The sequence below is a fragment of the Balaenoptera physalus genome (genome assembly GCF_965194825.1).
Source record: "Balaenoptera physalus genome assembly, chromosome: 19".
NCBI lineage: Eukaryota > Metazoa > Chordata > Mammalia > Artiodactyla > Balaenopteridae > Balaenoptera > Balaenoptera physalus.
The window spans coordinates 64088747-64104419 of record NC_138900.1 but is presented as its reverse complement, the minus strand read 5'-3'; the positions used below and the strand labels follow the sequence as shown (position 1 = coordinate 64104419).

At 49.2% G+C, this 15673-nt stretch overlaps 1 protein-coding gene across 1 annotated transcript in view; it reads right to left on the bottom strand.

The window, feature by feature from the left end:
* Window positions 1-424: 424 nt before the first annotated feature.
* The window catches only part of USP10 (ubiquitin specific peptidase 10), a gene marked incomplete at its 5' end in the record, with an annotated part of 72162 nt that continues 56913 nt past the window's right edge, over window positions 425-15673 (bottom strand). Inside the window, 8 exon segments of the mRNA XM_082438434.1 lie at window positions 425-1453; window positions 4661-4726; window positions 6011-6155; window positions 9038-9203; window positions 11781-11958; window positions 12747-12846; window positions 15213-15316; window positions 15550-15605. Of these exon segments, the coding sequence (XP_082294560.1) occupies window positions 1266-1453; window positions 4661-4726; window positions 6011-6155; window positions 9038-9203; window positions 11781-11958; window positions 12747-12846; window positions 15213-15316; window positions 15550-15605 (1003 nt within the window). The 3' untranslated portion in view covers window positions 425-1265.

Sequence of the window (15673 nt, the reverse complement as noted above, 5' to 3'; positions counted from 1 at the left end):
GCCTGACACGTACGACGGCTCTTCTCTCCGTCTCCTCCATCTCGAAAGGCTTCCTTTCCACATCTGGAGGCGGCATCCGAGGCGCAGGTAGCATGCTCGGTAGCAGGCAACAACAAAGATGCTCAGCCATGACCCGCATCCGCCCCCCCTTGAACTCAGCAATGCAGGCGACAGAACAATGGAGAGAGCGCTTACCTCCTCTTTTCTGCTATTTGAAGATTTTTAAAAATTCATTTATCCAAATCACTAGAGTTAATAACTTTGGAAACAGTAAGCAAGAATCACCTGAGGGCTTGGGTCAGCTTTCACAAACACGTCAGGCTGCCCCAAGGGCTAATTTTAATTCCAGCAGCCCAGTCTTGCCCACTTGAACTCCGGTTACTGGAAAAGGCATTTGCCGTCAAAGAAACACCACACACGCAGCTTTAAACCAACTGTGTGATTTTTATTGATGGGCGACAACTTTATACTCCTAGCTATCACTAACTGTGTACAATTAGAGACGCGGCATCGTAGAAGAGCAGACAGCAGAATTAGACAGCAGACGCAGGGAATTATCGATCTTCATTATTTTGCCCATTTTTCATTATGTGTACACAGAAGCATGAATGCAATTTGAAATCTTTTAATGGCAATAAAGTTACAATCACCCATCTATGTGACTGACATCTTAACTCCAAATATTTGATCTGCAATGTGTACGTAAGCAGCTTCTCATCGCACAATTATTAAAATGTATTTTTCCTATTAGGAACCAGCAACTTATTTTTTGTGTTTGTTTATCTTTTGAAGTAAGAACTATTTCTTCTCCGATAACTGGCTCATTTTTATCATTTATCAAAAACTAAAGGGTGAGGGAGGAAAGTGTGATGGATTAAAAAATTTATTTTTTTAAGGAAAGATAAAATTCATTTTCACAAATTTACAAGTGTTGTTGCTGGTGCAGGATTTATTCTACTATGCAGTTAGACTGGGAATCAAATGCAAGTTCCCCTTCTTACTCAGGAACCGGCATTATTTCGGAAATGTGGTTTTTTGTGTATTTGCTTAAATCAAGCGACAGTCTGTTTCAACCAGATGATTTTGATTTGGAAGTTAGAAGTCAACATAAACTATGTTGTGCACAAACCCCAGGCGTCTCCTTTCATTCTAGCCCATTTTTGCAACAGGAAGAAAGAGTTTCTCTCTAAAGAGCCACTAAAGAGAGGAGGGGGGTCGGTGAGAGCCGGTGCTCTACAAGCAGCGTCGGGCACACACAGCGGCGGCTACAGCAGGTCCACGCGGCGGTAATACAGGAGGTAGGCTGTGCGCTCGGCAGCGGGCTTCACCACCTGGTACTGGTTAATCACCTTGACCGTCTGGTCGTCGATGCGCAGCCAGCCGTTGAGACCGATCTGGAAGACGTCCGTGGTGTAGTGGCCGCCAGTGGCGCTGCTGCCGTGGTGGTAGACCACTGCAAGAGAGGGCCCGGGCGCCCGTGAGAGCGGCTCCGCACACCAGCGCCTAAGGTGCCCGCCTGCTCCCGCCACAGGCCTGCCTGTCCCACGAAAGGCCTGGCACCAAGGCAGGTGGGACAGAGAAGTGGGATTATACAAAGCAATGCTGTTTCAACTCAAAACCGTTCAACAATTTACAATACAAAGTCATACATCTACGTCTTAATAACACATTTAAAATGCTCAATACCTCACGAACTATAAAAGCAATGTCAACTAATGGGGTCGTCCCATCTGTCAGCCCCGTATGCAGGCTCGTCAGCCGCCTTAAGACTTGATACAGGAGACAATCCCCTGGGAAGCAGGACACAGAGACGCTCCCTGCAGAGCCATCAGCCAATGGCCCTCGGGAACGCACACCGAGGCCCAAACATCAGGCCCTGATCCAGCCAATTCCACTTCTAGACTGTTCTCAACAGAGTATCTGAATCTTGGACAAAGTGAAAACATGGAAAAGCCTATATTCACACTAGAAGGAATGCTGAGTGCATTACATTACAATAAGGTGAATTTTTTCACAGACCAGATTAAAAGTATTTGGTGGTGTAGGAATATGCTTACATTACATGAAAAAAACAAGAATCTGAGGTTTTCTGTGGACTGTCACCCATGACAAGGACAGCACTGCCCCAGGAGGGTCACCAGCACAGTTAGCTGGGCTGAGTGGGCAGTTGTGGAGTCACCCTGCAGACACTAGTCATTGCTCTTTTTTTCTTTTAGAAAAAATTTCCAATTTTTCTACAACCATGTTTTAACAGAAAAAAACACCTGCCATGTACTTGTTCATTAAAATTGTGTAATTCAAACAGGAAGCCTGAGTCAGAGGTCTAAAACAAATATAACTGTTGGAAGATGCTGAAATGGTATTGAAGACAGTGGAAGGGCACATCCTCCCCCTTCTATGCAGAGAAGGGGCTGGGAGGTGGCCCGGCCACCAGCAGACCTGACCCTGTGTGAGGGAAACAGCCTCCAGTGACATTCCGGGGAGGGGGGCAGCAGTGTGGCCAGGGTGAGCTGTGCGTTGCCGTGAGTGGCATGAAGGACAGTCACCTGGAGAGAGGGGCACAATCTGGTACGAAATTTCAGCAATAAATAGCCTGAACGTCAGCGCGCTCTCCCACTTGTAGGGACATCCAAATCCACCGTGAGCCAGTGACCTGGGCTGGTCAGAGCCGGGCTCTGCACAGAGGCCGTTCTGCTGGGGCTCAGAGGACACTGGGGCCCTGGCCTGCTGGTGACGAACGTGACTGGTCACTGAGGGACAGCGAGACTGTTGGGCCATCAGGTGGGAAACCAGCAACGGAACCAGCCCCAGCTCACGGCTGCATCGAGTCCTGCAGGCCACAGCGATGGAGAGGCTGCTGCAGGGCAAGGGGAGCCCCGACACCAGCATGCCCCTCTGACCCCAAATCCAGCTGTGGGGCGTCTGTCCTGGATTTTCACCTCTAAGACCTACCAGACTTGGTTTTGGTATTTTTAAAGTGACCAGGTCAGTAGGATTTAAAGGACCTGTGGGTTTAACTGATTTGCATTTCCTCTACGACACTTCATTTTAAATATTCAGAAGAGAAGCGTTCTACCCGTATTCAGGTTTCTCAAGCAGCAGACCCGTACCTAACGTGGTGATGTGTCACAGACGCGCAGCAAGCCCGCGTCACGGAAGCAGAGCTGAGAATGAGAGTTTTCCAGAAGCTCACGCACTATACTAACTCGTTTTCTTTATCCCGCAATCAAAACCATTTTTAAAAGTACCTCTTTACTCACAGTTTACAGAAAACTGCAACCAATCCGGTGACCGTATTTCTGAGATTAGAAGGCTCAGATGAAGATTCAGGGATGCAGGCGAGAGCGACTCCAGAAGCAGCCCCAGGCCGGGGCAGGCGGGAGGGGTAGGGGTGCACTCACACCAGGGCCCCCTGACCAGGAGACAAGACTTGCTAACCCTGCCCTTGATCATCACCTTGCCCTGACAGAGCCCCAAGGGAGGCTGCAGGGAGACTCGGAGAAACACGTCATCACCCTGGGACCTCAGTACCAAACCCCAGGGAGCCAGGCTGGACCCCGGGGGCCCTCTGGTCTCAGAGGAAGCCCAGAGAGAGGCCTCCGAGCTTCCAGCCCAAGGCAGGTCAGGGGGAGGGTGGCTACACCCCGGAGTGTGTTGCCCACCAGGTCCCCGCAGGCTGGGGTGAGGCCGTGATCAGCCACCTCCGGGGAGAAGAGCGAGTCAGAGGGAGCAGGTCCTGGTGGGAAGAAAGGGCCAACCGGGCCCAACACCTTCTAACCTGGCACCCGACCCACCCACCGACCAGGGCCCAATCCAACATGCCAAGAGCTCAGGGGTGGACCGAGGGCAGGAGTGGGAAGCTCTGCTCTGCCACTTAAGGGCACAGAGCGGCCAGCGTTCCTCCACGAGTTTCAGTTTGTCTTTTTACAAAATGGGGACAGCGCCACACACCTCTCAGGACACTGCAAGGACTAAATGAGATACTACACAGAAGGTATCCAGTGAAAAGGCTCAATGACCGTGTGAGGGCCAATAAACAGCAGTCATTACAGACAGGCTCACCAAAGGCAACACCAAAGGAGCGGTGGGAGAGCAGCTAGAAAATTCTAATAAAAACGGCCAGAAAAGCAAACACGATTGTTGCAACCAGCAACTCTTAAAAGACACATAAGGCCTCAAAGGCATAAAAGACTCGGGCGGTAAAAGAGAAAGAAGGATGGAAGGACAGGAGGCGGAGAAGACGGACGGGCTCCGCGGGGAGCTCTGGGGGGGCAGGAGGTCGTGGGCGGCTGAAGAGCCCATGCTCCCCTAGCTGGCTGGGGCCACGCCTCAGCACCCACTCCTACAGGCACTACGGCCGCAGCAGGGAGGGCTCCCAGCCTGGTAACCCCACACCTCCGGCTCCAAGACAGAGACACTCGTGTTAAACGACGTCTCACGTTGGGCTGAGCTTTAGAGACAAGAGAGTATTCTGTCAAACTCCAAACACACCAAATTTTAGGTAAAACGCACATTTTCAAATGATTTCCGGACTTATGAAGTCCACAGGGATACCAATAATCTATTCTCTACGTTAAGTGGCATTACAACAAAACTGCGCCTGGGTATAAACCTTTTTCGTCATTGCTTTAATAGGAAAATGTCATACAAATTTACTTACCTGCAAATAGCCTATAGGTTCTGTGGCATTTAAAATTCTTATTTTTAACCCCTGGAGAGAGCAGTTCTGCAAAACAAAATATCAAGAGCTTTAATCTATAAAAGCGCTGACACACAGAGCTCCCAGAAAGGGGCAGACAGCAGCCTCCATTCAAGTAACCCACCCAGTGGACCAGGGAGACCAAACAGAACTCCATCCCCTCATTTGCATAAAAACTGAGCAGTGAGGAAGACCAGCTGCAGGGTGATAACGGACGTCACCAGAACCCACCCATCAGAGGATAGGGGCATATACTGAGCCTCTAGCTCATGTTAGAAACCCCTTACAAGCAGATATTCTAAAAAATGGGAAAGAAAAAAAACAAAAGCAAAGCAGCCCTGAAAAGCCTAAGGTTTAAAATGTTCTACACGTGAGTCAGACCACAAAACTCCAATAAACAGTAAGATGATTTTCGGCTGGCGTTTCTTCCCCTTTCTGGTCCTCAAACGGACCATGAACTGGCACAGGAGGCAAACCTATCAGCCGAAGGCGGCAACTCGTGAGAACAGGGCTGAGAGCCAGAGTCCGAATCTTAGGGGGAAGGAAATGCAACGTGCCTGGGGTGCAGGTGAAGCGATGGTGACCCCAGGCCCACTGCCCGGCAGGTGACAGTGCCGGGCAGCGTGGGAGGAAGGAAGGAGGAGGACGGTAGTCGGCTCCTCCAGGAGACCAGGGACGACGCCCCGTGTCCTCTCTTCTGTTCTCCAGGCACCCGGACACTTCGAGAGTCACCTCTAGCTCGTGACGCTCCTGATCGAACTTCATGTTTGCACAGAACATTTCTCACAAATTCTGACGCTTTCCAGGAAAGTTTTCCTTCAAGCTCACTTTCAGCAAGATAACTAGGTGCTTTCACCACGATGCGCCCAAGCTGCCGAGCCCCGGAGACCTGGCGGAGACCTGGGGCTGGGGCTGCAGCTCTAAGGCCGGGGCCCCTGCCGCTGGAGGGCAGGGAGAACACTCCCCGTCCACTAAAAAGCCAATCAGCTGGCTGCTCCACGCAGCTGTTAATACTTAGCATGAGGAAAAGTGTTTTCTACCACCGACCCATAAACTTTTTATATTTAGTATTTTTCTCACCTAGTAATATTTTCATATGGTTTATTTATTTTTGCCTTTATTTTTAAAAGGCCATTTTAGTGAGAAATTTTAACCTAAAGGTCTATTAACAGTCAAGAAATTTAAAACAAAAAAGTCATGAAAGAGAGCTTCTGAATCCTGACATGACACAGAAAATGCTGAAGCATCAAGAAGCTGGCTGATTTCCAGAGTACTGTCATCATAAACCCTCTTGCCTTATAGAGTCGTTACCTTTACTAATTTCCAAGTCCACAGGATATTCAATATTTTTGATAAGCTTCTGACATCCACCTGTCTTCTCGTAAACAAACCGTTTCAGGTGCAGCACGAGGACAGGAGGGAGCTTTTCCAGAGTCACCCTTCGACTGATCTCAACCTGAGACACACAAAGCACACGGGAAACGCCATCTTACTCCGAGCGGCAGACGCCACACCACGTCCCACTCCAAGACTCAGATGTTCCGGGGCAGTGCTTCTCAAAGCTCCCTGAGTCACAGGATCTTCTGAGAATCTAATGGGATCTTTTGAGAGGTACTGACCTTCTTCTTAGAAAAATGCATATATCCCTACAGACACAACTGCAGGGGGTCCCAAAGGTCCCTGAGCCAAGTTAAGAACCTTTGTCCTAGGGCATTAAATTGGCATAAAAATTTAGACGCTAACTTAGTAATACCTTGAATTACATATGTATTAACTTATTTTTTAATAACTCTCACAGTATTGATAAAGCTGAAGCCAATGTGTTTCTTGAATTAGACACTCTAAATAACTCTAAAGCTATTTAGTGTAACCATTGGTTTTATAACAGTTCCGCTTTTATCAACTCAAAATGCCCCTTATGAACTTTCACGGTCTACTGAACGCTGCTTTTTATTAAAATGCATCTTCACAAGCAAACTTAACCCCTTCATGTACTATTCTCTGTATCTGCAAACGTGTTGACGCTTCTGGTATTTAGACGGAGAATACTTTCGTTAGAAATACTTGTCCACGTAACAATCCAAAAGACAGCGGCATATAATCAACACCCAGAAAGCTTTCGGAGGACTACACGCGTATCTGGCTGAAGGCACCTGGAGCGAGCCTAGCGGTCACCGCCGCCTGGTTTATTAGGGTTGCAGACTCTTTCCGGCCTGTCTTCCCACCCAGACTGAGGTCCCAGGCATGGAAACAGCCCAATCACCTCGACATTCCCATTGAGTCTCTGCAGTCCAGTGTCTCACATACAACAAGAATTGTGAGTGAAGAAAAGCGTGACTCCAGTTCCACAGTCAAAACCAGCGATGACGATGTAAGACTCCAGCCTCCTCACTTGTAAAATGATAGTCAGACTAAAGTACCTCTGGGATGGTTTCTCAGTGCTAGTGACCCGCGATTCTGTTCGTTAAGGGGCTAATCTCAAATCCTTAACTGAGTGTTCCGGGTTTCCAGAGAAACTGAGCCACTTTCTAACACCCAACAAAACCAGACCTTTTTTATTTAGCTAGTATTTTGTATAATCATATTTTCCCACAATCTTCCTTTCTGTGTTCCCACAGAAAAACAACTTTTGACCTAAAAACCTAGTAAGATTAAAGTAGGTACTTCGAAAAGTAAATCAAAAAATCACATTCCAGAAAATGTGTTACTTGCTCTTCACAGACTCGCTGTACAAGCTCCTTCCTCAGACACCTGCTTCCACCGCCATGGAGCGAGAATGGCCAGCAGCCTTCTCTGCCGTCTTCAAGGCTCCACCGAGATGCCACTTCTTCCGTGACTCCTTCCTCCAAACCTGCCATCTAGAATCCATCACCTTTTCCTCACCCTCCTCTGACCCCAGGCCAACAACCACAGCCACCGCTATCTCAGTCATCACGCCCCACCCACCTCTGCCCAAACAGCAGTTTAAGTGCAGCAGGCGCACACGAGGAAAAGAGACATATCCCCAGCGGGCTCTCCTGGGAGCGCAGGGAAAGGCTGCCCGCCTCCCCAGCAGGATCGGCGGCTCCAGCGGGGAGGGGCCAGGATGGCGAGTCCACCTCTGGAGTCACGGCTGCCCCAGACGAGCAGGTGGACAGTCCCACAGCCAGAACACGACCCGGCCTCCCGAGAACAAGTACCCACCCTCTCTCTCCCATTAAGTTCCACCGTTTCTCTAAGGAAAAACTGCCGGGATTCTCTTCCGGCTCCTACCACTTTTACTTTCTGAACACAACTGTCCATGAGAAGCAATTAGAAAACACGGGGGAGGACTAGGCCTAACTTCTGCAGATACCCCGAGAGGCTGGCTTGACCAACCCGCAGCAGACGGACGGAAGCTCTCCACACCCCGCCTTTGCTCCTCTTCACGTGGATGGAGCCCGAGCTGCGAGGCAAGGGCAGGGCCCTTGGCCCCATGAGGTGCTGGCAGGTTTCCTACGCTGGGCCGTGCTGGCTCACCCTGTAGCCATCACACACGGCCACTGAAATCAGGCCTCACAGGAATACTCTAACTGTTCAAGAAAGCACCGCCCTAGCTAGTCTACATTCATCTCCCCAACACACTTCTATGAATTCACAGCCACGACCTAGGATACATAACGGAGAAGGCACGCTCCACTGCGGAGAAGTCGGGCCCAACCGGCGGCTCCACTGCGGAGAAGTCGGGCCCAACCGGCGGCTCCACTGCGGAGAAGTCGGGCCCAACCGGCGCATCTGGACGGCCAGCAGCTAACGAGCCCTCAGAGAGCAGAGAACTATCGCCTCTCAACGGAGCTGACACGCTTCCTCTTGACTCCTGAACACTGAAAGACTCAAGACTTTATCTTTTTTTCAGATCAAAGAGTAATAGGCACCACAACAATTACTTTCTATTTTTCAACGTCCTTGAAGATCTACAATCAAATGCAAACCAGATTAGAACATCTTCTATATCCTAACTATCTCATGAAATTGTGCTCTATGGTATCAGGAATGTGAATGAGCTATCGGCCTTTGTCAGAGGTGGTATTCACTCTACGGTGCCATGACTGGATGGCCAGCAAATGAAACGCAGCTCAGAATAAATAACCCCAAAGACCGTGACCTGTGTTTCATGACTTAGAGCCAAGGGAAGTTGGGAGGATCATCTGTTTCAACCATTTCATTCTCAGAATGTGGAAGCTTTCAGTCCAAAAAAAAAGTTAAGCAACCGATTTGAGAGGCAGAGCTCAAACCCACTTCTCCTCATTCCAGAGTCTGTGCTCTTTCGCCACCCCGGAGGGCCCCCAGATAAAGGTCCAAGACCAACTGTGAACGTACCTCTTGTTTGGTTTTGGTGGTATAACCCTGGACAGACTCTCTTGCCACCAGGCTTTCCAACGCATCCTGGACGGTGCGTATCTTGTCCGACTGGATATCCAGCTGCAGCGTGAAGAACGGCTGCAGGGTGGCAGATTCTTTTGAACTCTGCTGGTAAACCACAGACCTGAAAGTGGAAAACACACCACATCTAAGAGCTCGCCTTCCCACTCTCCCTGAGGTCATCCAGCAGGACAAGAGGAACAAACGCTGCAAGCGAGGTTATTCAGTATCACTGCCAGAAGACCAGAGAGAAGAAAATGCTAAAAACACACTGAAGCATTTTAAAATAATTCCACTCAATACCACCTCGAAAGAATTTCTAGCAACTCAATCCACCGGCTGAAAATTTTCCCAGCTGAGTAGCTCTGGAAGAAGACCTATTTCACCTTCCAAATGCCTCCCCTCCACTTTATTTAATGCACAGGTTAGCAAAGGTGACGATCTTCCCAGAGTCAAAATGCTGACACTTTTTATCCTCTCAGGCGTCACAGCCTGTTGTAATAAAAAAGAGGAAACCCTGAGGTAAACAGAATGATTTGGATAGCATTTCCCCTATGAAAACGACTTTACAAAGGGAGGGGAGCAGGGTGTGTGCGACAGGAAGGTGGCCACCACCCTCAAGGAGGAGGCTGCCAGCTGAGCCTTGCTTCCTTAGCTGGGTTTTCATTTCATTTTTCCTTGTCCAAGTTTTTCTGAGTAAAAATCTGTGTTGGGCCCACGTCTCACGTAGCATCAGCAAGGAGAAGTTCCAGGAGTCCAACGTGGGATTCTCTCGCTGCAGTCTGAGCGCCCCAGTTTATACATGAATAAGAGGGGTGGGCAGGTAGACTGCTGCGAAGGGCAGGCGAGCGGCTCCCTGGCCCGCTTTCCGTCGCACACACTGTTTTTCCGACGCACAGCACGGGAAGCACCTCCAGGCTCCCTGTGAGAAGGAAGCCTTGAGGGGGCGGCCGTTCCCCTGGTTGCAGAGAGGGACAGTGGGAACAGCAGTAATGGGCCTGGACTTTACCAAAAGGGCGGACACGGTGGAGAAAGGTGCTGGTCTTTCTGGGGTAACTGGAAAACCACCAAAAGAGCGTGAATTTTAGGAGAAAACCTTTCAGTTGGTCTGAATAAAGAATAATGCTTGGGAGTTCCCTGGTGGTCCAGGGGTTAGGATTCCATGCTTCCACTGCTAGGGGCCCGGGTTCGATCCCTGGTCGGGGAACTAAGATCCCGCAGGCCACACACCATTAACAATCACGCTTAATGGTGCCTACTACACACACAAAAGCAGCTCCTAAGTTATAAGGAGCAGTTCTGTATCTTTGCTTTATAGTTTTAAAAAAAAAAAAAAATCAACACCCAATTTCAACGCAAAGAGCCCACAGAGGCTGAGGCTACAGGGCCATGAAGAGTCATCTGGGGCAAGCTAGAAATTTCTCCAAAGTGGATTCTGGTTTTTCCCACTGCTTATTCTCAAACACACTTGGGATCTCGTGGCCTTGCAATCCGGTTGCTGTGCCTCCCCACAAACACGGAGCCCTCGTGTCACAGCCACCGGGCCGCGCCCTCGTCCCTCCCCCACCCTCAGTGAGCACCCCGAGGGGGACGACATCAGGCTGCTCGGCTAACAAAGAGTTAAGGGCGCAGACAGCCTCCCCTCGCTGCCCGGCACCAAACTGGAGCCCCGCTTCCCGCTCCCAGAAGGGCGCCTCCCGAGGATCCGCATCTGGCGAAAGCAAGTTGCAGCCACAGTGGTGGGGCTGGGTGTCGGGAGGCTGACACGAGACTCCAAAACAGAAAGGGGCCTGCAGAGTCTAGCTCACAGCGAGGGCACAGAAATGATGTGTTCAGTGTCGTGTGACCAGCTTGGGAGGGGGTCGGGCACATCTCTGAGGTTTTCATTAGCCTGTTGAAAGGTGCTCAACCTAAGCTGTTTTAGAGCAGAGAGACTGAACTGACTTTCGATGCCTTGAAAAGGGTGTTACTTCTTGTTTTGGGACGACGAAAGGCTAAGAGGCTCACTAAAAAAACCAAAAACACTCCTGTAGGTGAAGCTGTAAGGTCTTCAGAAGGAAATCATGCTATAATGCGGTCCTTTCAGACCCTGGATGAGTAAGGAGGTCCTCGGAGTCAGTGCAAGTTCTACTGAATTCCACATAATGGTGGTACTGAACGGCTCTAACGTAAATAAGTAAAAACCTTCCACAAGGACTCCATGAATGAGCAAAGGGCAGCTGGTTTGAGGGAACTGGGGCAGGGGAGGTGCCCAGGTACTCCAGAAGGCCACGTGTCCTCCTCTGTGTAAAAGCATCTCCCTCTGCACTCTCTCGGCTTCCGAGCTCACCTGGCTCCCGTGCCTACAATTCCTCCAATCAGATACATGAATTTCTTCTCTTAACAAAACATGTATTTCCATTAACTTGCCTTTCTCCTCCTACCCGGCTGTGAGCAGCTGCACGGAGGGAATGTCAGTGTCGCTGAGGGGTGAGGAGCCCCTGGCAGACAGGCAGGGGCAGCGCCCTCTGCAGGAACCCACCGTGGGTCGTGTGAGGGCCGTGGGGCCGGCAGGAGGTCCAAGAACAGAGCGGGCACAGAGTGCAAAGGCAAACCATTCAGTCCCAGACTGCTTAGGGCAAATCTTACACCTCCCCCCTCCAGCAAAATGGCAAAACCCTGAAAAAGGCAAATGCTAAATTATTCCAGAAAAGCATAAAACCTGATGTGGCCACCAAAAATGCCAGTGATGGGGGTCTGAACAAAATCCGCCTGGCGAGTGACCGAAGTCTTGTTTCGGGGGCCCACTTGCTCCCATTCGTCCTCACTTCCTTCGCCTGGTTCTTCCTGCTCGTCTTCGTTCACTGAGTGGCTTCTGGGTCCGTTGGAAACAGTAAGTTCTGAAAAGTAGACAGTCTGCTTAGGCTACTATTTACACAAAGAGCAAAAAATAAAAATAAAAGTTCTACATAAACCACCTACACACATTTGTCAACTGGAGCTTTAAGGTGAGATCAGGGTGTATTCTGCACTGAGGACAAAAGCAATGTGTGCGATGCTACAGCAGCTCCCTGCTGGTGTGACCGGCGGCAGAAGATGCCGTGGGGCACCTGGAGAACCCAGGTGGGACGGGGACGCCGATTCTACTGCGTAAATGCAGCCGGACTCCGTCACGTGCGAAGGGACTCGGGTCACGTGGCAGAGCCATCCCTATCTCAGGGGACCCATGCTCTACCATTTGGGGTGAACTAAACTGTCATCCGCAACTTGATTTTGAATCCCTTGGGGAAGAATGTCGTGGGGGGGCTGGGGAAGTAGAAAGAGAGATCAATAAGGACGACACGGTAGCAACTGTGGAATCCAGTGGTTATGCAGGTAACCAACCTATTCTTTCAGTTTTTCTCTCTGTGTAATCATTTTCCTAATTACAAACTGAAGGGGAAAAAGCAGAGGTTCTGGAAATACATTTATCTATTTGAAATATACAAACACAACATTCTCAATGGTACATAATAAGCAATGTAAAAGTAACTAGTTATCTTAATGAGTAAATAAGTGATTTCTGAAGGGTGAATGACTGTTGGGGGGAAAGGCAACTTATTATATGAGCATATACATAGCATTTGTTTAAGAATGATTCTTAAGAAAACGTTCTACACAATTCTGTAGCAAGCACACCATAACCTACTTTCGTTATTCGGTGAGAGAAGTTTCTTCAGGTTCAGCATTTCCTCATGAAGTCCGTTTAGAATGAAACCTAAGTACTCCTCGGCATCTTCTTGTCGACCCTGAGAAGGTCAAACAGGGTCACGTTAATCTTAACCGATTACTCTTCAAGGCCTGCACGGAATGTGTTACCTGCATATACAAACTATGCCTTCTCTTAAATTTTCAGTAAGATTTAACATGAAGTGCTTCCCAAAAATCACATGAATTTTTCTTTGGACAGTTAAGATGTGTGAAGTGGGGAAGACTGGCTGTATGAGCAGGGGAGGATTAAATATCTATCTCTAAGCAGTAGAACAGGGATTTCTTTTTAATTTTGCTTTACTGTATTTTTGAAATTTTCTACAATGAGTATACGTTACCTTTATAATAAAAAAGTTATAAGTTGCTTTTTTGTTTAAACGAAATAGAATGCACAACCCCAGGGGTTACCATTCACACTGCAAGTTGTAAAATTAGCAGCCCTGTATGTCTCCTTTTATTTTTGATGATGGGCAACCATAGGAGAAAGGACCCAAATTATATGTGAAAAACTCTATTGATTTAAAGACTTAGCTGCCTGCTTTACAAACACACATCAGCACAACCATTTGCAGATGAATCACACAATATGGTCACACACTAGCTGTATAATCTTACATTGGTTTCATCTGATTATATAACTTATCATGATTGGTTCATATTTCATTCTTTGGAGCATAACGGCGTGAGTGTTCCAAGGATCTGCAAATTCTTCTGCTTGCGGTCTCTGAGTAGATCTGTTTGCTCCAATGGAACTGTAGCTGTGGACGGGGCTGTTTGGTGTGAGTGTGTCTGTGGGAAAGGGCAGAGGCGAGGCTGGCACAGCCCAAGACGCAGAAAAGAGTTAACAGTGCTGGGAAAGGCCTGCTCGCTGGGTTGGTCCTTGGCTGGCATCTGGGAACTTGGATTTCTGGAGGGTTCCCACCATTCCAAGAACTGGAAAGGGAGCGTGCCAAACTGTGCGAACAGTGTGGTTTGCGCCGAGCACTGGCTTTCCCCCCGGGAGTCTGGGCCGGAGTCTGCGCGAGGCAGGGGGTGCCTATGTGACCAGCCCCGAGCAAAAGCCTTGGACGTCGAGCTGCTGAGGAGTCTCCCTGGGGGACCACAAGCCACACGGCTGCCACCGTCTGATGTGGGAGGAACTGAGCGAGTCCTGTGTGCCGACACCCGCAGAGGAGTCTCGAGGTTTCCTGCAGACGCTGCCCGAGTCTTTACTCTGTGCTGATTTTGCTTCGTGTCCTTGGGCTGAACTGAATCCGAACTGCGGGTAACAGCTCCTGAGTCCCGTGAGACCTTCTAGCGAATCCCCAACCCTGAGGGTGGTCCTGCAGACCCCAGCAAGCCGGAAGTCATGTAACTTCGAAAGCTGCAGGATCTCAGCGCTGCTCAGCCACGAGAAGCATCCTGAGCTCTACCTCTGCTCCCCGAGCTGGGGGCCCGCCCCCGGCTTCTAAAGCATCTGTACACTCATCTGTCTTAGTACTTGTCTTGTCTGCTTCCTCAGATGATAGATCTAACTCCCCTACTGGACGAGGCGCTCTTTGAAGCAGAGGGCACCGTTTACTCCATGCCCGCCTTCCTAACACTAGCAACACCCCCAAATCCTGAGCTTAACACCAAAGGCTACGCCATGGGCACATGAAGAGCCCCTGGTGGTATGCTGCTGCAGTGCCCTGAGTATTCCCTCTTCTTCGAAACAAAGGGGCTGCAAACAATATTACTTTAGTCAGTTTTAACACAATTTTCTTGAATATTTCCTAAAGAATTCCCCTTTTCTAGCATCATTTCAATTGCTTGTACTGACTCATCACGAACTCTGTCGGGGAGGAAAAAAACGCTCCGGTTAACTGTGCAAAGGGTGCCCCTGATTTGCCCTGAACGCCGTCAGGGCCCTTTACAAGACCTCTGTGGCCCTTGGCCCCACGCCTTCAGCAGCAAAGTGTATGATTAAAAATGAAGGCCCGGAGGGAGCGTGGAGAAGATGCAGCACTCCTGAATGTTGTTCCTGGCCCGATGGCCCCGCCCCTGCTGCAGGGCAGTCGGCGTGGAAGTGAAGGAGCTAACTCGGCTGCCAGGCTCTGCCACGTCTTAGCTGTGACCTTGGACAATGACTTCACTTTTCTCAAATGGAACAAGCAGACAATAATCACACTTCATTCACAGGGTTAAGTAAGTTAACGGATGGAACGAACTTACAGCAGTGGTTGGTCACAGTAAATGACACGAGTTGTCTCTGATTACCATCATTATCATCCCATACTCTAATTCATCCTAGCAACTGACTCCAGAGCAAGCCTAGATCCACTGAACACCCACTTAGTCGCCACACTGCAAGCAGAGGGCAAGCACTGAATACGCAACAGGTAAGGCACAAGCTTCACACTGGCTACGGAACGGCAGTCCCAACCTTTTCAGACAGGCTCGACTTGATAACTGTCAGGAGTCTATAAATATACGTGGGTTCAAAGGCAGCTCCAGGGCGGATATCCCTCACGATTTTATCCCCAAGAGCTGCAATGGAAACAGGACACAGATTTTTACAACTGAAGAAGTCTTAAAATGACTAAAGGCATAAGCATCAAAACTCCCCCTCAACACCCGCCCAATGTTGAGAATAGTATAGGTGTAGCAACCTGCATGTAAAGAGACATTTTCTTTCCAGCAAACCTGAATTTCTCAAACTCAGTCACCTGACTTCATAACTCCCAAAATGTAATGGCATCAGAACCCTCGTTTCTACTCACCTTGTCTGGGTTTTGGAGGTACTGGCATATTAGTAAACTCATTCATTAGCCGAACACTAGACACGGGGGGAAAAAATGTTTAGTACATTTTTTTAAAAATTTTTCAAAAAATACATACTATTAA